The 22,300-nt window shown below is 37.9% G+C and overlaps 1 protein-coding gene across 1 annotated transcript in view; it reads right to left on the bottom strand.

The window, feature by feature from the left end:
• The window catches only part of WDR64 (WD repeat domain 64), a 156,673-nt gene that overhangs the window by 114,479 nt on the left and 19,894 nt on the right, over positions 1-22,300 (bottom strand). The window contains exons 4-8 of the mRNA XM_030936130.1: positions 21,244-21,347; positions 17,930-17,959; positions 16,332-16,442; positions 12,231-12,445; positions 7,449-7,583 (exon numbers count right to left, since the gene is read on the bottom strand). Coding sequence (XP_030791990.1) covers positions 7,449-7,583; positions 12,231-12,445; positions 16,332-16,442; positions 17,930-17,959; positions 21,244-21,347 — 595 coding nt within the window. The remainder of the gene's footprint in view (positions 1-7,448; positions 7,584-12,230; positions 12,446-16,331; positions 16,443-17,929; positions 17,960-21,243; positions 21,348-22,300) is intronic.

Here is a 22,300-nt window from a genome sequence, read left to right as displayed (position 1 = left end):
CTGTAATCCCAGCACTTTGGGAGGCCGAGACGGGTGGATCAGGAGGTCAGGAGATCGAGACCATCCTGGCTAACACAGTGAAACCCCGTCTCTACTAAAAAATACGAAAAACTAGCCGGGCGAGGTGGCGGGCGCCTGTAGTCCCAGCTACTCAGGAGGCTGAGGCAGGAGAATGGTGTAAACCCAGGAGGCGGAGCTTGCAGTGAGCTGAGATCCGGCCACTGCACTCCAGCCTGGGCGATAGAGCGAGACTCCGTCTCAAAAAAAAAAAAAAAAAAAAAAGAAACTGTCAAGCGGAATTCTAAAGTCGCTGCACCATTTTGCATTCCCATCAGCAATGAATGAGAGTCCCTTTTGCTCCACACCCCACCAGCATTTGGTGCGGTTAGTGTTCTGGATTTTGACAACTCTAATTTGTATGTACTGGTATCTTATTTTAATTTACATTTCCTTCATGCCTTAAAGTGGTTAGCATCCTTTCTTACGCTTATTTCCCATCTGTGTATCTTAGTCTTTATTCAGATCTTTTGTCTATTTTTCAATTGGGTGGTGGTTTGTTTACTTATTATTAAGTTGAAATAATTTTTTGGATATTTTGGATAACAGTCCTTTATTAGATATGTCTCTTGCAAATACTTTCTTCCAGTCTGTGTCGTGTCTTCTCATTCTCTTGGCAGTGTTTTTGCAGAGCAGAAGGTTTCCATTTTAATGAAGTACAGCTTATCAATTATTTCTTTGTTCCAGAACCATTTGTTAAAAAGAATATCTTGCTCCATTGTATTCCCTTTGCTCCTTTGTCAAAGAGCGGTTGACTATATTTATGTGGGTCTATTTCTGCTTTATTGATCTATTTTTTCCATTGTTTTACAGTACTGCACTGTCTTTATTACTATAGCTTTATGTCTTGGCTTGTCAGTCCTGTGATTTTTTTCTTCCTCTTCATTGTTGTGTTGAATACTCGAGACCTTTTGCTTTTCCACATAAATGTTAAAATGAACTTGTCAAGATTCACAAAATAACGTGCTGAATTTTGGGTGCGATAGCATTAAATCTGTATCTCAAGTTGGGAAAAACTGGTATGTTGACAATATTGAGTCTTCCTATTCATAAACATGGAGTGTCTCTTCATTTAATTCCTTGATTTCTTTAATTGGAGTTTTGTGGTTGTCCTCATATGGATCTTGCATATTTTGTTAGATTTTATACCTAAGTATTTCATTCTCAAATGCTAATGCAGATGGCATTGTGTTTCTGTTTTGTTTTCTTCTTCTTCTTCTTTTTTTTTTTTTTTTTTTTTTTTTTTTTTGAGATGGAGTCTTGGTCTGTTGCCCAGGCTGGAATACAATGGTGCGATCTCGGCTTAAGGCAACTTCTGCCTCCTGGGTTCAAGCAATTCTCTTGCCTCAGCCTTCCAAGTAGCTGGGATCACAGGCACCTGCCATCATGCCTGGCTAATTTCTGTCTTTTTGTAGAGATAGGGTTTCACCATGTTGGCCAGGCTGGTCTTGAACTCCTGACCACAGGTGATCTGCCCACCTTGGCCTTCCAAAGTGCTGGGATTACAGGCATGAGCCACTGTGCCTGGCCTATGTTTTTAATTTAAAATGCCACTTGTTAATTGTTAGGATATAGGAAAGTCACTGACTTTTATACAATAACCTTGTATTGCGCAAACATGCTATACCTGATCTTAGTGGGAAAACTGTTTGTCCAGTACTGTAGATGATGTTAATTGGAGGTTTTTTGTAGATGTTTTTACAAGTTGATGATGTTCCCTCTATTCCTACTTTGCTAAGTCTTTTTATATAAGTGTCATTGGATTTTGTCAAATGCTGTGTCTGCATCTATTGATATGAGTATGTGATTTTACTTCTTTAGCTTGTTTATGCGATGAATTAGATTAATTGATTTTTGAATGTTGATCCAGCTTCACATTCTTGGAATAAATCCCACTTGGTCATAGTTTTAGTCAGTTCATGCTGCTGTAACAAAGTATCATAGACTATGTGGCTTAAACAATAAACTTTTTTTTCTCAGTTCTGAAGACTTGAGACTAAGGTGCCAACATGGTCAGGGTCTGTCAAGGGCTATCTTTTACATTGCAAATGACTGTTTCCTTATGGTAGCCTCACATGGCAGAAAGAGAACTAGAGAACTCTTTGGGGTCTCTTTTACAAAGGCATTAATTCTATTTCTGAAAGATCTACCTTCATGACCTAAATTGTCTCCCAAGGGCCTCACCTCTAATACCATAATTTTTGAGGGGTAGGAAATATAAATTTGAGGGGTCCACAAACATTTAGTTCATATCAGTCATGGTGCATAATTCTTTTTACACCCTATTGGATTTGATTTACTAACATTTCACTAATGATTTTTGCATTTATGTCAATGAGAGATATTGGTCTGTAGTTATTTCTTGTAATGACTTTGTCTGATTTTGGTATTGGGGTGACGTTGGACTCATAGTGTGAGTTAGGCTGAGCATGGTGGCTCATTCCTATAGTCCCAGCTACTCAGAAGGCTGAGGTGGGAAGATCACTTGAAGTCAGGAGTTTGACACCAGCCTGGGCAACATAGCAAGACTCTATCTCTAAAATAATAATAATAATAATAGGCCAGTCATGGTGGCTCCGTCCTGTAATTTCATACCTTGGAGGCTGAGGTGAAAGGATCTCTTGAAGCCAGGAGTTTGAGACCAGCATGCATAACATGGTAAGATCTCATTTAGCTGAGCATGGTGACATGTGGCTACAATACTGGCTAGATTGGGAAACTAGGGCAGTTTATCAGTTATCAGTTTTTGTCTCTAGGGTCACTTGAGCCTAGGAATTCAAGGCTGCAGAGAGCTATGATCACATGATCACGCTCCAGCCTGGGCAACAGAGTGAGGCCCTGTCCCTAAACGGTAATAATAATAACTAATAAAATAGAAAGTATTACCTCTGTTTCCATCCTCTGAAAAAGACTGTAAAACAAGTTTTAATTTCTCTTGAAGTTTCCTCCTTGACCCACTTGTTACTTAGAAGTGTGTTGTTTAATCTTCACACCTACTGGGATTTTCCAGTTATCTTTCTGTTACTGATTTCTAGTTTCATTTCTTTGTGGTCTGAGAACATATATTGTGTGATTTCTATTCTCTTACATTTGTTAAGGTGTGTTTTATGGCCAAGAATGTGATCTATCCTGGAGAATATTTTATATGAGCTTGAGAATAATGTGTATTCTGCTGCTTTTGGATAAAGTAGCCTACAGATGTTAGTTGTATCCAGTTGACTGATAGTGCTGCTGAGTTCAACTGTCCTTAACTGATTTTCTCCTTGCTGGGTCTGATAGAGGGGTGTTGGAGTCTCTAACTACATCGTGGATTTATGTATTTCTCCTTGCAGTTTTATAAGTTTTTGTCTCATTAATTTTGATGCTTTGTTGTTAGGTGGCATACACATTAAGGATTGTTATGGCTTTTTGAAGAATTGGGTCCTTTGTCTTTATATAATGTCCCTCTTTATCCCTGATAACTTTCCTTGCACCGATGTCTGTTCTGTCTAAAATTAGCATAGTAACTCCTGTTTTTTTTTTTTTTTTTTTTTTTTGAGACAGTGTCTCGCTGTGTCACCCATACTGGAGTGCACTGGCTGGATCTCAGCTCACTGCAAGCTCCGCCTCCTGGGTTTACGCCGTTCTCCTGCCTCAGCCTCCCGAGTAGCTGGGACTACAGGCGCCCGCCACCTCGCCCGGCTAGGTTTTTTGTATTTTTTAGTAGAGACGGGGTTTCACCGTGTTAGCCAGGATGGTCTCCATCTCCTGACCTCGTGATCCGCCCGTCTCGGCCTCCCAAAGTGCTGGGATTACAGGTGATGAGCCACCGCGCCCGGCCTCCTGTTTTCTTTTGATAAGTGTTAGCATGGTATATCTTACCCTATCTCTGTACTTTAAATCTATATGTGTCATTATATTTAAAGTGGGTTTCTTATAGACAACATAGAGTTGGGTCTTGTTTTGTGACCACTCTGACAGTCTCTGCTCTTAACTAGTCTATTTAGACCATTGACTTTTAAAGTAATTATTGACATAGTTGGATTAACATCTACTATGTTTGTAACTGTTTTCTATTAATTGCTCCTTTTCTTTGTTTCTATTTTTGTCTTTTACTCTTTTTTTGCCTTTTGTATTTTAAAATAAACAAGTTACATGATTTCATTTTCTCTGTTTTCTTAGAATATCAGTTACACATTTTTAAAAACAATTTTTCGTGGTTGACCTATCATTTGCAATATACATTTACAGCTAATCCAAGTTCACTTTCAAGTAACACTGCACTGCCCAGGCAGGACAAGTATATTAAAATAAACGAAAACCCTAATTCCTTCCATTATTTGTATTATTGCTGTCATTTATTTTGCTTACACATAGCAAATATACCATATATACATACATGTATGTTTATACATGTGTATATTGTGCATATAATGGAATACATTGTTGTCATTATTATTTGAACAAATTATCTGTTAGAAAAGTTAAGAATAACAAAAATAACAATTTTTATTTTACCTTTACTTTTTCTTCCTCTGATGCTGTTCTTTTCTTTATATAGATGTAAGTTTCTGACTTACGGCTTTTCTTTCTCTCTGAAGAACTTCTTTTAACCTTTCTTGAGAGGCAGGTCTACTGACAGCATATTTCCTCAATTTCTGTTTGTCTGAGAAAGTTTTATTTCTCCTTCAGTTTTAAAGGATAATTTCACAGTATACAGAATTCTAGGCTGGTAGGTCTTCTAACACTTTAAATATTTCACTCTGCCCTTCTTGCTTATGACTTCTGAGGAAAAATCACAAGTAATTCTTATCTTTGCTTTTCTACGACAAGTTGTTTGTTTGTTTTTCCCCTTCTGGCTTGTTTCAAGTTTTGTTTTTTTGTTTGTTTTTTTTTGAGACGGTCTCCGTCGCCCAGGCTGGAGTGCAGTGGTGCGATCTCAGCTCACTACAACCTCCGCCTCCTGCCTCAGCCTCCTGAGTAGCTAGCTGGGGTTACAGGTGCGCGCCACCATGCCCGGCTAATTTTTGTATTTTTAGTAGAGATGGGGTTTTACCATTTTGGTCAGGCTGCTCTCTGACTCCTGACCTTGTGATTCACCCGCCTTGTCCTCCCAAAGACCTGGGATTACAGGTGTGAACCACTGCGCCCAGCCAGTTTTTTTCTTTATGTTTACTTTTCTGCTGTTTGAATATGATATGCCTAGGTATAGTTATTTTTTGGCATTTATCCTTCTTGGTGTTTTCTGATATTGCTGGATCTGGGGTTTGGTGTCTCATTTTAATTTGTGGACATTCTTAGTCATTACTTCAAATGTTCCTTTTCTTCCTTTCTCCCTTTCTTCTGCTGGTGTTCTCATCACACACACGTTACACTTTTCACAGTTGTCCACAGTTTTTTGGATAGCCTACGGTTTGTTTGTTTGTTTGTTTTCGTTTTTTTCCTCTTTGCTTTCTGTTTTTGAATCTTTTATAAATTATTTCCTCAGCTATGTCCAGTGTACTAATGAGTCCATCAAAGGCATTACTCATTTCTATCAGTGTTTTTGATTAGAATTTTTTATTCTTTTAGAATTTTCATCTCTCTGTTTATAATGCCTGTCTGTTCTTGTATGCTGCCTGCTTTATCTGAGTCCTTAGCCTGCTAATTATAGTTGTTTTACATTCCCATTCCGATACTTCCAACTTCCCTGCCATGTCTGAATCTGATTCTGAAGCTTGCTCTGTCTCTTGCAGTTTTAGTTTTTGCCTCATTAATTTTGATGTTGTGTTGTTAGGTGCATACACATTAAGGATTGTTAGGGCATCTTTAAGAATTGACCCTTTTATCATTATGTAATGCCTTTCTTTATCCCTGGTAATTTTCCTTGCACTGATATCTGTTCTATATAAAACTAGCATAGCTTCTTCTGCTTTCCTTTGATAAGTTTTAGTATGGTATATCTTTCTGTATCTTTCTATTTTTAGCCTATATGTGGCTTTACATTTAAAGTGTGTTTCTCATAGACAGCATATAGTTGGGTCTTGTTTTTTTTGATCACTCTGACAGTCTGTTTTGTGTCTTTTAGTATGCCTTGTAATTTTTTTCTTGATAGCTGGACATGATTTACTGGGTAAAGGGAACTGCTGTAAATAGACCATTAGTAACATGTTGGTAAGCTGTGGGGGAAGGTGAATCCTGTGAGGAAGTCTCATTCTTTTGATGAGCCTGTGTGTCTGGATTGTGAATTTCACAGGTGCTTCTCAGTCTTCCTCACCCTCCCTCTTAGGTGTGACCAGAAGTTAGAGTGGATATTTTCCTTCTGTCTGTTTGTTATTCCCAGACAAAGTTCCAATAGCTTAGACTCTGATAACATAGTTTCTCTTGAGGGCAGGCCTTGGAAAGAGCAACATGTTCTGGCACATTTTCAAATGGTTCCTTTTCTTTCCCCTCTGCCAGAAGCAAGAGTGGATTCTTCACTGATACTTTAAGAATCTGTTGAACTCCTGGAAGTAAAACTCACAAAAGCACAGGGGCCCCTATGACTGGGCACCCCTGGAATTTTTAACTCTAAAATTGTCCATGCTGATCATTTGTCCATTATAGTTGAGGTTTTCCTGCCCTATACTGGCTACTCAAGGGGTTCCTGCCTGTGAATTTCTGCTGCAGTAAGTTGTGATTCTCAGCGTTTGCCCCTCTATCTCTCCAATATGGGGGCAACAAAGCTGCCTTGTGACCTTACTTCTCTGATGGATCTAAGAAAAATCATTCATTTTTTTAGTTTGTTACATTTTTACTTGTTAGGATGGAATGGCAACTTCCAAGCTCTTTACATGCCAGACTGGAAGGCAGCCAGGAGTCTCAATGCACTTTTCTGAGACATCTTTATTAGGGTAAGTAATACCCCAGTAGGTACCATAACATTTGCGTATCATAAAATTCACCCATTTTAAGTGTACAACTCAATAATTTTTAGTAAATTTAGAGAATTGTGTAACAATCAACAGTCGCCACAAGAAGTTTAGAACATTTTCATCATCCCAGAAAGTCCCTTTGTGCCCATTTGGGATCCCTGCTTCTACCACCAGTCCTAGGCAACCACTGATGTACTTTCTGTCTCTATAAATATGCCCCTTTTTTGGATATTACATATAAATGGAATCATACAATATGCAGTCTTTTTGTCTGGCTTCTGTTATTCAGCTTAATGTTTTTGATATTTATTTGTGTTGTAGCATACATCTCAATGCAATTTTAAAACCCCAAATTAAGATACAATAACTGTTTTCTAGTTACTAACACATATTTAACCAGATTGGAAATAAGGCAATATTCTTAAAGCCAGTTTGAAAGTTCCAAAGCTGTCATGGTTTTATCATTGTAAAAAGTTTGAAATTCACAGACTGTTCATGTATATAAATTGCTGTACTTACAAATTATCCTCGAGTCTCTTCAAGGATTCCAAAACTAATGAATGATTACTGTCTAAGGAGCAGGATCCAAAACAATTTAGGGCTGAAATATATCTAATTTTCATAACCCAGTCATTATGTAGCTTCCTTTTAACACTGGGGATTAAGAAAAGGCAGGGGAGATTTATGTTAGACACACAAACGTATAATGTAAGTTTCTATTCAGCAATTTATTTGACTTTAACTGAATTGTAACTGAATTGTGCTAAACCCGAATGTAGAATACAGCCCAATGCATTATAACACCTTTTATTTTTATTTATTTCTTTATTTAGAGACGGAGTCTTGCTCTCTCACCCAGGCTGGAGTGTGCAGTGGTGTGATCTCAGCTCACTGCAACCTCTACCTCCTGGGTTCAAGCAATTCTCTTGCCTCAGCCTCCCAAGTAGCTGGGATTACAGGTGTGCACCACCATGCCTGGCTAAATTTGTATTTTTAGTAGAGACAGGATTTCATGATGTTAGCTAGGCTAGTCTCAAACTCCTGACCTCAGGTGATCTGCCTGCCTCGGCCTCCCAGAGTACTGGGATTACAGGCGTGAGCCATTGCACCCGGCTCACTTTTAACTGTTTATTTATAATCAAGCATACTTAAAATGGAAAAGTAACTTTAAAAGACTCATCAAAATGTGAGCTGTGAATTCAGAATTAAAAGAATAATCTAGAAGAATCCCAATTCAATAATGGCACTATTAATTTTATTTTACTAGAAAATTTCTAATCATCCAAATGGAGCAGTATGCTTCATTTTCTTTTATATCTTATTTGAGTCAATTCATTTGAAAATGTATTTATGTTTTGCATTAATACTTTTCAAACTGAAGTACAGGGAAATGTATAATCTCAGTTCACTGGTGAAGCTGAGTGGGGGATAGTGATCATATTCCTTGTCAGAGTGTTGGCCATCAGTTTACAAAACATTTGAATGTGAGGCTTAAGGTTACAGACAAAACCTCTGCCTCAAAATTCTTGTCTTCATGGTGTTATATTTACCCTTATTTAATGGCTTGTCTCCTCATTCAAATTTATTGAACACCTATTGCATCCCAGGTACTAAGGACACAAAGATGATTAAGGTAAAAAGCATTGGCACCAAGTTGCTTAAATTCTAGTTGAGGAATAGAAATGTTTATAGCTCAAGGCATGAACGTTCTGCAGTATGACACTAAACCGAGTGGAGAGGGAGCTTTCTGTTCTCATGCCAGATATGTTTGAACTCTGGATGCTGGCTACTTCTTTCTTCAATTTGTATAATGGTTTGCATATCAGTGTTTACTACCCCCACATGCAACTAAGAATGAATCCTATGGATGTCAGCCGCAGGAAAACTTGCATGACAGCACCAGGATTTAATTATCTCTTTGGCCTTAATACTTTTCATTCTGGTGAGGTTTGAAGGTCTCTTGGTGTAAGAAAATGTGGCAACACTCAGCCTATATATACACCACAGTCTTGAATGATTTGAATCATCTGCGTGATTAAATCATCTGCATAAATATAATAACCACAAGAACTAACGTGAATTAGCATTCCTTTAACTGTACCCAGATTCCTTAACTTCCTCAGATTTCTAAACCTCATTTTTTACATGTCTATCTAATGAAAACAGGGATTGAAAAACGAGCCATGGAATTTTCTGACAGGTGGCACACATATTAATAAAAAGCAGATTCGTGTCTCAGCATCTATTCTAAGAACCTAGCATAACTAGAATGAAATGCTTAATAGTATATAGAGCAGCACGTCACATATTGGGGAAGCCCTCCATCAGGTCTAATTCTCTATTGGGACTAAGTAATACTGCTTATATGTGAAGGATGGAAAATGGAGCCAGTTAATTTTATTGTATCATTCTTAGGGTTCCAGCAATGGGATTAGTCTTAATTCCATGGAGTATCAGTTGTAATGAGCTTTTAATTGCATATTCTAACTCTGGGATAAGTATTGGTTACATAACAAAGTATAATCCATTTTTTAATGTCTTTATAAAGAAAAAATATTCATTGTACAAAATTTAGAAAGCAAATAAAGTTTTTAAAATCACCTCTTTGAAGTCCTATAGAAATCATTTATTAAACTTTTGGATATTTATACTCAATATTTTTCTTTTTTTTCATTAATTAATTTATTTTTTAAAATTATACTTTATGTTCTAGGGTACATGTGCACTACGTGCAGGTTTGTTACATATGTATACATGTGCCATGCTGGTGTGCTGCACCCATTAACTTGTCATTTACATTTGGTATATCTCCTAATGCTATCCCTCCTCCCTTCCCCCCACCCCACAATAGGCCCCAGTGTCTGATGTTCCCCTTCCTGTGTCCAAGTGATCTCATTGTTCAGTTCCCACCTATGAGTGAGAACATGCGGTGTTTGGTTTTCTGTTCTTGCAGTGGTTTGCTGAGAATGATGGTTTCCAGCTGCATCCATGTCCCTACAAAGGACACTAACTCATCCTTTTTTATGGCTGCATAGTATTCCATGGTATATATGTGCCACATTTTCTTAATCCAGTCTGTCATTGATAGACATTTGGGTTGATTCCAAGTCTTTGCTATTGTGAATAGTGCTGCAATAAACATACGTGTGCATGTGTCTTTATAGCAACATGATTTATAATCCTTTGGAAATATACCCAGTAATGGGATGGCTGGGTCAAATGGTATTTCTAGTTCTAGATCCTTGAGGAATCGCCACACTGTTTTCCACAATGGTTGAACTAGTTTACAGTCCCACCAAGAGTGTAAAAGTGTTTCTATTTCTCCACATCGTCTCCAGCACCTGTTGTTTCCTGACTTTTTAATGATTGCCATTCTAACTGGTGTGAGATGGTATCTCACTGTGATTTTGATTTGCATTTCTCTGATGGCGAGTGATGATGAGCATTTTTTCATGTGTCTGTTGGCTGCATAAATGTCTTCTTTTGAGAAGTGACTGTTTATACTCAATATTTTTCTAAGTAGAAATACACACCCATATATACATTTATAAGACTGGATTCATATATACATAAAAATTAATTAAATTAAAATTTTTTTATCCCCCAAATTCATATGTTGAAAGATAAATCATTTTTACTTGACATTATGTCATAAACCCTTTTCATACTATTAAATATTTTTCAAAACAATTAAATGGGTACATGACATATGGTTATACTATGATTTGCTGAACATCCTTGAAATCTGAATGTATTTTAGGTGTCAGACAAAAAATGTATTTTATATATAAATATATATCATTTATGTTTTTATTATATATTTATATATCTGAATTATTTATGTAAATGATTAATCATCTAAATTAATCATTCCCCTTTTGTTGGACACTAGATAATTTACCATCAGAAATAATGCTGTGGGTGGCTCAAGCCTGTAATCCCAGCACTTTGGGAGGCCGAGGCGGGCAGATCACGAGGTCAGGAGTTTGAGATCAGCCTGACCAATATGGTGAAACCTCGTTACTACTAAAAATACAAAAATTAGCCGGGCGTGGTGGCATGTACCTGTAATCAGTTACTCAGGAGGCTGAGGCAGGAGAATCGCTTGAACCCGGGAGGCAGAGGTTGCAGTGAGCTGAGACTGCGCCACTGCACTCCAGCCTGGGCCACAGAGTGAGACTCCATCAAAAAGGGAAAGGAAAGAGAGGAGAGGGGAGGGGAGGGGAGGGGAGGGGAGGGGAGGGGAGGGGAGGGGAGGGGAGGGGGAAGCTATGATAACCATACTTAAGATTTTTGAAGATACGGATACTAGGTCCCAGTGTATAAATGGTTATGAAGGCACTTGATGCAGCTTCCCAGATTCTTTCTGGAAAGGTGGATCCAATTCATACTTTTACCAGCAACAGTGTGAGAACACCCGGGTCACAGCATCTTTCCCGTTTTTCATCATTTCTGATTTTATAAGTGAAAACTTATATCTGATTTTAAGTTGCACTTCTTTGATAAATAAGGAAGACCATTTAACATAAAATTTAGGTTTTTCAGCTAATAAAAGTAATATGCACCTTTCTCAAAAAGTTTAAAGACATTGCCGTTATAAGGAAGACAATAATTATCAGTTGGGGATAACTATTGTTAGCATTTTTTTCTGATGATCACTTTGAAATGTTTATTGACCATTTGTACTGTGCACACATTTGTGAGTTACATGTTCATGACCTTTGCTCATTTTTCTCTTGGAGGATTATATCTTTTCATTGAACTCTACGACCCAATACAAATATCAACCCGTTGTCTGTCATATTTGTCACAAATGTTTATTCCAGTTTGCTTTTAAAATACTATCTTTTGATGTCCAGAGGTTTTATTTTGTATATAGTCAAACCTATGACACTTTTTATTTGAATTCCATATCCATTGCTTTTATATTTAGAATGTTTCCCATATTCAAGTGCTAGTAACTAGTCACATATATTTTTATAGTTTTTTTCATGATTTAATTTTTTCATTTAACTTTTCAATCTACTCAAGTACCTGTAAGTTTTAGTTGTCAATAGCACTTAAATTAGGAGCTATTACACTGAAAGTTTCTTGGGGCCAGAAGCATTTCACTGTGTGTGTGTGCATGTGTGTGTGTGTATATATGAACAATGACTATAATTAATTTTTCATATTACTTTAATTTTTCTTAATTTCTTATTTTCTACAATTTAAATCTCATTTTTCACTTTTCACCATAAAGCTTACTTACAAAAGACTATAATTATTAAAATAATTAAATTAGCCATATGATACCCTTACCTTTTAAAGTTCTTTGAGTCTAAGGCCTGATTTTGTAATTTTCTTTTGGATCTTGCCTGCTTTATTCCAAAGTCATCACTGTTGACTGTGAATCTGTTCACAAAACCCCCATCATCCCCCAGGAGGATGTCATCTTGGCAGAGATGGTCAGGCAAAGGCACCACACACACACACAGGAGGCAGTGATCCATTGGCTTGATGACAAAATAATTTTCCTAGAAACAGAAAAATGACTTTAATGAATTGTTACTTTGCTCTATTCAATAAATATCTCCCCTATTATTTGACAAAAATTTCACTTTCCAATGTTTTTTATTGTAGATACTCCTATCGTATAAGATAATTTGAGAGAGGGAAAAAGAACAGTTAACCAAATAAAAGTTTTAGAACACTCGCTGTTATTTTAGGTATTTTGTGGAGAAAGGAGTAGAGTGCCTACCCCTGGGCCAATAAGTAATGAGATTTTTCTGAGGCGTGACTGTAAATGACCCTTTTTTGGATTTATAAGAAAATATTAAAGTAAGCATAACAAGATTCAGGTGTTACCAGACTATTGACATAAAACTGGGTGGCAAACAGGAAAATCAAATATCAAAGTCCCAAGGAGTCACCAGAAGAAAAATTATCCTACCATCCAAGTTTATTCAGAAATATTTAGCATGTGTCAAGCTGATTTTGTACTATTGAATGGGGCCACTAAGCTATACAGCTATTGCTCTTCCGTGATTCAGTCTCTATACATTTGTTCAGTGAACAAACATTTATCTATATATTTCCTTCTGTGTGCCAAGAACTACTGCAGCACGACTGTGCAATGGTGAACAGGACAGTTTCTGACTTTGTGGAGCTACCATTCTGGTCGAAGTGCATTTAAGGAAACAAATCACAGTGCTCTGATACACAGTGACTGAAAAGGCCACAACAGGTCCCATGGCCAAAGAAAGTGACATTTGATCTGGGACCTGAATTGGTTGAGAGGAAGATTAGAGGAGGTTAAGAGGAAGGAATCTAGCAGGAGAGTGAAATCATTCTTCACCAAACTAGAAAAAAAATTCCTAAAATTCATATGGAGCCAAAAAAGAGCCTGCATAGCCAAAGCAAAACTAAGCAAAAAGAACAAATCTGGAGGCATCACACTATCTCTTTTCAAACTATACTATAAGGCCATAGTCAACAAAATAGCATGGTGCTGGTATAAAAATAGGCACATAGACCAATGGAACAGAATAGAGAACCCAGAAATAAACCCAAATACTTATAGCCAACTTATCTTCAACAAAGCAAACAAAAACATTAAGTGGGAAAAGGACACCCTATTCAACAAATGGTGCTGGGATAATTGGCAAGTCACACGTAGGAGAATGAAACTGGATCCTCATCCCTCATCTTATACAAAAATCAACTCAAGATGGATCAAGGACTTAAATCTAAGACCGGAAACTATAAAAATTCTAGAAGATAACATTGGAAAAACCTTTCTAGACATTGGCTTAGGCAAGGATTTCATGACCAAGAATCCAAGAGCAAATGCAATAAAAAGAAAGATAAATAGCTGGGACTTAATTAAACTTCTTTTTGCACGGCAAAAAGAAGCCAGCAGAGTAAACAGACAACCCACAGAGTGGGAGAAAATCTTCACAATCTATACATCTGACAAAGGACTAATATCCAGAATCTACAAGGAATTAAAACAAATTAGCAAGAAAAAACAAACAATCCCATCAAAAAATGGGCTAAGGACATGAATAGACAGTTCTCAAAAGAAGATATACAAATGGCCAACAAAAATATGGAAAAAAATGCACAGCATCATTAATGATCAGGAAAATGCAAATCAAAACCACAATATGATACCATCTTACTCCTGAAAGAATGGCTGTAATCAAAAACTCAAAAAATAACAGATGTTGGTGTGGATGCAGTGAAAAGGGAACACTTCTACGCTGCTGGTGGGAATGTAAACTGGTACAACCACTGTGGAAAACAGTGTGGAGATTCCTTAAAGAACTAAAAGTAGAACTACCATTGGATCCAGCAGTCCCACTACTGGATATCTACTCAGAGGAAAAGAAGTCCTTATATGTAAAAGCTACTTGCTCACTCATGTTTCTAGCAGCACAATTCGCAACTGCAAAAATGTGAAACCAACCCAAATGCCCATCAGTCAACGAGTGGATAAAGAAACTGTGGTATATGTGTATACACAATGGAATACTACTTAGCCATAAAAATGGATGAATTAATGGCATTCACAGCAACCTGGATGGAACTGGAGACTATTATTGTAAGTGAAGTAACTCAGGAGTGGAAAACCAAACATCATATATTCTCACTCATAAGAGGGAGCTAAGCTATGAGGATGCAAAGGTGTAAAAATGACACAATGGACTTTGGGGACTCCGGGGAAAAGGGTGGGAAGGGGGTAAGGGATAAAAGACTACAAATTGGGTTCAGTACATACTGTTTGGGAGATGGGTACACCAAAATCTCACAAATCACCACTAAAGAGCTTACTCATGTAACCAGATACCACCTGTGACCCCCAAATAAATAAAAAAGTTTAAACAATTTTTAAAGAAAGAGAGAGAGAGGAGACTGTAGAGCCTTGTCGTGGCCAAGACAGGAGGGGAGGGAGTGTCAAATGCAAGGATATTTTGCCTTCAGAGAGAGGACGAAAGTAAGGATGTGGTTTCCAGTTAAATCTGTAGGTGAAAGCACTGGAATTTGAAAGAGGACAAGTCTGATAGTAGACTCAGTTTTTTGCAGGAAAATAGAGAACAAGTCCTTATACTAGAGGGAGAAGCCTGAGAAGAATATTGAAATTGTGGATGACTTACAAGAAATGGGCCAGTGAGTTGGTTAGGGCCAGAAAGAGATTGATGGAAGCCACTGAGAGCCCAGCTGAGTCTGCAGACCCCAAGTTTGTAATTGTGCCAAATAGCACTGTTTGGTTCTTTTGCATCAATGCTTAGCCACTGTAAAGGAGCAGAGAAGGGCTAGGGCATCTCTCCAGGTTGAAGGACAAATATTGAAGAGAATGAAGGGTGAGGCTGACCAGCTCAGATGATACCCCCAGAGGGTGCAGACAAGAAGGGAAGAAGAGAAGAGTTGAGAGGGAGTGAAGACTGGAACATGATGTTTTCAAGGAACTAGAGGCTTCTATGGGATTGAAAAGCAAGAGTGGAAACAGAACAGTGTTAGGAGAAGAGGTTATGATCAAAGTTCAGGATCCTGGAGTTTAGGGGTTTGGAAATTAATAAACCTGGTCTATAACACAGCACATAATAAAGTACGTTGACCAAGAAGCTGCCATCTTTAAAATTATTCTGGCATCACTAGTTGGTTACAACATTGTGAACAAATAGCAAAAGAAAGTTAGTTTTTTACCAAGGCTAGGAATAAGCAAGGCATGAAGGAAGGTTAATTTATTTCTTAATCATCCATGTCCTTCAAAGTCGGTCTGCTTCCTGAAGACATTTTTAAATAACCTTGGTGCTCAGTGATCTCACCCTCCCCGAGTCCCCGTTGCACCATATAATTTGCTGTATCATCATATTATATATTATGTTTATTCATGAGGAACTTCAAGACTGAGTTTTGTTTGAGTGCAGAGAACATAATCCTTACTTCTAACTGTCTGCAAATGCTCAATAAATATGATAGATTGGTTAAGCGGTAACATCTCAGCCACTGAAGGGCTGCCGCATTAGATGTTTTTGCCCAACTTAGACATTTGATTTTAGTAATTTTCTCACCTAATGAAGCTGGACTTGGGAGAAAAGATTTGAACTTGATAACATGAGTATACCCAAAGAAAGATAATACATGGATTCAGAGAAGGGCATAAAAGAAGAAAGGAATTACTCCCTCACTCAAAAACAACCCAACCCCCACTGAACTAAATATACACTAAATGGAAAGAATAGTCCCTTTTAATTACAGAATATACGTGCTGAACTTGATCTAAGAGACTACTTACTTAAATCCTCTCGTTTTATAGATGAAGAAACTGATGTTTGATAGAGAAAGTGGACTGCTCATACTGTACCACTGCTGAAAAGACAATCTCATTTCTTTGAGTATTTCTCTTGGCACAATTACCTGGCTGCTCCCTTGAGCTTTATAATCCCAGACAATAATGGTCCTTTCTGTTGTGGCTACGATTCGTTTCAGCTGCAAGAGGTAATCACACCCTGTAATCCAGGAGGTGTCCTGATAGAAAAGCAGAGAAGTGGGGGATATAATGCATTTCCTTCTATGACCTGGTGATGGTTAACAAAAGGCAGGTTAGTCACACGAAAAGCCCCATTTTGCTGCCTTATTACAGAGAAGCCTTGCAGTACATCCTGTCTGAGCATCTTGGATACAGGCTCCCATCTTTTTCCCTTTCACCCTTACCCTGAGTGTCTCAGTACTATCAGCTGGAGAATGATTCGGTTAGCGATAGGATTGCTCCCTGGAAGCACACAGCAGTTCGTGGAGCATCTTTGTGCACTATTTACTGCTGTGAGGCCCGCTTCTTCACATGGGCACTAGGAGACTAGATTTAGGGCACTGATTAAGCGAGCTCTCCAGCCCTGTCCCCATGCTAGAAAACAAAGACCTTAGTAATTACCTGGTCCATGATAAGGGGAGACCAAGGAGAATTTCTTGTGTCCTACCTAAAGACACCAAACTAGCATGGCTAGGATCTGTAATATCAACAACACACTCCTTAACAGAAACAGAAGCTTCCATGGATGAGTGCTACATGCATTTCAGGCATGGCCTCCAACATTCTGTAAAACCTGTTAGAAATTCCAGGGTTGGCTTTTTTTTTTTTTTCCCCCCCAGTTTAGGAAATGGAGGTTCAACAATGAGAACACTTGGACACAGGAAAGGGAACATCACACACTGGGGCCTGTCGTGGGGTGGGGGGAGGGGGGAAGGATAGCATTAGGAGATACACCTAATGTAAATGACGAGTTAATGGGTGCAGCACACCAACATGGCACATGTATACATATGTAACAAACCTGCACGTTGTGTACATGTACCCTAGAACATAAAGTATAATTTTAAAAAAAATGGAGGTTCAGAAGTTTACAGAGAATCCAGACTCCTTTGCCAGGAAGCATGGCAACCTCCTTTGTAGTGCAGGGTATTCAGTGCATGCAAGCAATGAAAAAGTCAAGCATTCTCCCAGCTCTCGTAAATCCATAATGAGATTCTGCAAGCAAGTCACTATAGCTTTACAACATCTGCTGCAATTACTATTCCGATGAGTGATGTGGATTAAATAAATTACAAAACTGTACTCAAACTTTTAATGTTGTATTCAACTTTAAAATAAAAATATTTTCTAACTATTTTCATGGGCTACCTCCCTGTTCTTACAAATTGGGTTGCATCCATTCTTTACATTCTCCGATAACAGATGCTCAGAAAAACTGAGAAGCTTTTAAATGGAAGCTTCCAAGGAGTGACCAGTTTCCAAGCAATTCTCTGCAGTCAGTTTAACTCCAGAAAGCAAGACCTGGGTCCTCTTTGCTGTTGCTCAAGGCTTAGTTTTGATCCTAGTCAGTAAACACAAATTTATAATATATGAAATATATATCCAGAGTCTATTCATTACTTCATTGAGATTTTAATTAATTGTGAAGGAACCATCACCATAGCCCTAACCTTGACTTCATTAGGAATTTTTAAAGTGTACTTACTGTAACATTGGTGCTGGTCTGAACTCTCATCTATGAAAAAGGAAGAGAGTAATGAAATCTAGTTGACACTACAATTAAAGATGAAAACAACACAGAATCTTCTTGGTTTAATCTCAGTTGTCATTCTATGCTCTGTAAGTCTCCTCCCTGTTTCTCCTTCTCCTGAAACAGCTAGCTCTGTGGAATAATGCAAACCGTTGGCTGTGAGCAAGGCTTATACCTTTGTGGCTCATTGTTAAACCTGGTGACTGTGCTGTTAAGAGTCTTACACTTCACTAATCATTTTCTTCCTTCTTTATGCAAACTACATCTCTCTTTCTCTTTTTTTTTTTTTTTTTTTTTTTAGTTGTTTGGAGCAACATTTGATGCCAAAAAATAGGAATGCAAAATAATCTAACAGCAATGGCAAGAGTAGTTACTAAATAGAGTGATTGAGAAAAACTACCATTTTTCATTTGAAGTTATCTGTCCAAGTTGAGACTTAAAAGAACATTTTACCCAGTGGGCCTCCTCTTTTATTCAATAAGCACCTGTTGAGTGAATATATATGCACTGGGTACTACACCAGTTAAGAACCACAGATTTATCCCATGCAGAGAGCTAGTGTATACATGAGCAGCCTTTCCTACTCTTGTGGCGTGGAAATTGCTCCCAAGATGAAGGCAAGTAGTTGAAGTATTTCAATGACCTTGTTTCTTTTACATGCTCAGATGGCCTTGAGACATATCTAGGAAACAGTGGCCCGGAAGAAATGGATGATGTGAAACAGAGAAAGTAGATCAGAGAGATCACTAAAGCTGTTAGTCATGGCTACCCACAGGCTGTCTTTCATCTGAAGAGTTCAAAAAGGCTTTTCTAACCCGGGACTGACTTCTAGATGGGAAAAATACATAGCTGTGAGAAAACCGGTGAGTAGCAGAACAGAACACCTACGGTTTCTGCTTCTCTTTCTCTATATATATCTTTAGTGGAAGTCACCTATTTAAAGTCCTCTCAGCTGCTTTAAAAGTTTCATAATCCTTATAGATATATTTTGAATTTTTATTAATAACATTTAATGTTTATATCATCAAGAAAATCCTGAACTATATTTATTGTACTTCAGCTAGAGCCTAAATTATGAATTAATCCAAGATATTTGGAGTTGTTAATGGCTACCTTTTAATAAATCACTCCTGTGACCTACACTTTCAGCTTAACTTTTCTCACATGATATGTCATATTTGTAAGGCTTGCAACAATCAAAACAATATTTATTCCTGCTGTATCAAATCTCAAAATAATTAATTTTGGGCTGGACATGGCTCACTCCCATAATCCCAGCAATTTAGGAGGCCATGAGGTGGGAGGATGACTTGAGACCACAAGTTTGAGACTAGCCTGGACAACACAGCAAGACCCTGTTTCTACAAAAAACAAAAACAAAACAAAACCATTAATTTCTTAGCCATCTTTTTCTCCAGTTACATTATCTTATAAAAAACATATGTGTTTGCACATTTGTGAGTATACACGTGCCCATCTATAAGCTTTTGTGTGTATGTGCATGTTTGTAAAGCATCTCTGGAAATGTGATAATGTCACCTGACTTATTTCACGTCATTCTGAATATTTTGGTATGCACATAATTATTTTCCTTCTCCTATTATTTTTTAGATACCATCTTAGTTCTATTTTTGAGGTAACAAAAGAGAAGGTAAATAATGCACCAAGAGAAAAAGATCAAGAAGGTTTTCATATTTAAATGAGGCAAATTCATTTTTGTTTTCACATTATTTGTTTATTATAGCAATTGCCAACATTTACTGAGGAACTCTAATGATGCTAGCACTTCATTAGTATTAACTCAAACAGCAAGAAGGAAGGTCTATGATTTTGGATGAGGAACCAGGGCATGCAGATATTAAATAACACACACAGCTCTAAGTGTTAGTGCGAGGCTGGAGCCCCGACTCCACGCCCACACTCTGCATCCCTCACTGCACCACCTCCAGGGCCCACACAGCCCCCACCTCTGACAGAATCTGGCTGTCTGTGACTTCAACTTCGGAAAGACTCCCTGAACTGGAGATTACTGAAGAACTGAAAATTCTGTGAAAAATTTTAATCACATAGTGATTATTTCAAAGATATTTTACTTGCATAAAGCTTGTTTCTAGTTGGAAATGAACTAATCATTAGGATTTTTAAAATAACACCAAAGATTTACCTTTTATTTTCATAGCAAAATATTATGTCGGGTATATTGTAACATATTACATTAAAGTGAAAGTCCAAAACTTACAAATTTAGAAATGACATTGATAATAGCAAAGCCTTACATTCATGTAGGGATTTATTGTTCATAAAGTGTTTCTACACCCATTCTCTCATTTGACCTTCACTACAATCCTTTGAGGGAGGACAGGTTTTATTGTCCTCATTCTACAGATGTAAAAAAAGAGATGTGAAAGATGTAAGTGACTCGCTAAGCTCCCTACTTAATGACATAATTAGTAAAACAGCAGGGCTGGAATTTGAGCAATTCATTTTTATGTCAAGTCCAAAGTTCCTGATGGGACCTTTTATTAATCACTTGGCTCGTGAGTGTTTCTGATTTTAACTGAGACATTATCCAGGAGCATCTTTTAATTGTGTTGATGCCACATGGTTCGATATGACACCCTGAGGAACAATGCCAAATGCAGTCACCAGTTCCAAAGAATTGCCACAGGGCACAGCAGTCTCCTCATTACTAAATATTTGGGTTTATTTTTTTGGAATAACTCTAAAATACAATTTATGGTTTCTGCTGTACCTGATACATATATATAATGCAGAGACAAACCAAAAGAGAGAAAAGGAAGGGAGGAGGGAGGAGGGAAGAAGGGAGGAGGGGAGGAAGAGAGGGAGGGAGGGAGGGAGGGAGGGAAGGAGGAAGGAAGGAAGGAAGGAAGGAAGGAAGGAAGGGAGAGAGGGAGGGAGGGAGGAAGGAAGAAGGACGGAAGGAAGAAGGGAGGGGGAAAGAAGCAAGAAGCGAGGGAGGAAGGAAGAGAGGAAAGAAGGAAGGAGGAAGGGAAGGAGGAAGGGAGAAAAGGAAGGAGGGAGGGAGGAAGGAAGGAAGAAAGGGAGGGAGGGAGGGAGGAAGGAAAGAAGGGAGGGAGGAAGGAAAGAAGGGAGGAGGGAGAGAGGAAGGAAGGAAAGAAGAAAGGAAGAAAAGGAAGGAAGGAAGAGAAGGAGGGAGGGAAAGAGGGAGGGAGAAAGAAATCCAAGGTTTTAAATTACCTGGTTATTGTAAAATGAATCCTTCAGTTAGAAAAAGAAAAAGAAATTACCTGGTTATTAAAAACTGTTATTAATCCTTTCTGAGTAGCTGTTATTAGTAAATCCAGGTGAGGTATCTTGACAATGCTCTTAATCACATCTCGTCTTCTACTACCTGTCAACAGCATAATATTAATTTCAACTTTCATCAGTAAAGATGCTGAAACTCATTAGGTTTGTTTAAAAAGAAAATGATATGGCCAGACACAAGTGGCTCACACCTGTAATCCCAGAATTTTGAGAGGCTGAGGAAGGTGGATTGTTCAAGTCCAGGAGTTTGATACCAGCCTGGGCAGCATGACAAAATTCATTTCTACGAAAAATACAAAATTAGCTGAGTGTGGTTGGTCATGCCTCTAGTCCCAGCTCCTCGGGAAGCTGAGGTGGGAGGATCTCTGGAGCCCAGGAGGTTGAGGTGCAGTGAGTTGTGATTGCACCACTGCACTCCAGCCTGGGTGACAGAGTGAGACCCTGTCTCAAAAAACAAAACAACAACAACAACAACAACAAAAGATAAACAGCTTTTTTGCTAGAAAGCTCCAAGTTACTTAAAAATTAAAGTAGAATAAAACCATAAAACTCAGCAACCATTGTGTTTTAATGATCCTCAGAGATATTAATTTGCATATATAGAGCTTTCTAAGTAAATGTGGTGCATTAATTCCCAGAGAAAAAGCAAGACACACACCCACCCACCCCCCACACATACACGTGCATGTGCATATTTCACAGAGAACACGTTTTCTAAACATCATTTGGAATCATTTCTTTTTTGAGATATTTCACATCTCTTAAGACTCCTTTCTTTGAACTCTCACCATTGTGGTTTACACATGATAAAAACTTAATACTATCTCAGGCTTTTCAGTATAAAAGAATGAAACTAGAGCTGTCATTAAGGCTTTAAAAAAAAAGTGCCTTTTGACAAAAAACAACAACAGAAAAAGACTAGCTAGACACTTTCATGTTTCTATGGCCATGTCTTGAATGATAAAGCCATAAATATAGAATTTCTTCCAGGGTACTTAATTTTTATAATTGCAAACTCTTAGGAAAGAAAGGCAAGTG

The sequence above is a fragment of the Rhinopithecus roxellana genome, chromosome 8 (genome assembly GCF_007565055.1).
Source record: "Rhinopithecus roxellana isolate Shanxi Qingling chromosome 8, ASM756505v1, whole genome shotgun sequence".
Classification (NCBI taxonomy): Eukaryota; Metazoa; Chordata; class Mammalia; order Primates; family Cercopithecidae; genus Rhinopithecus; species Rhinopithecus roxellana.
Note: the sequence above shows the minus strand (reverse complement) of the source record. Positions and strands in the feature narration are given on the sequence as shown.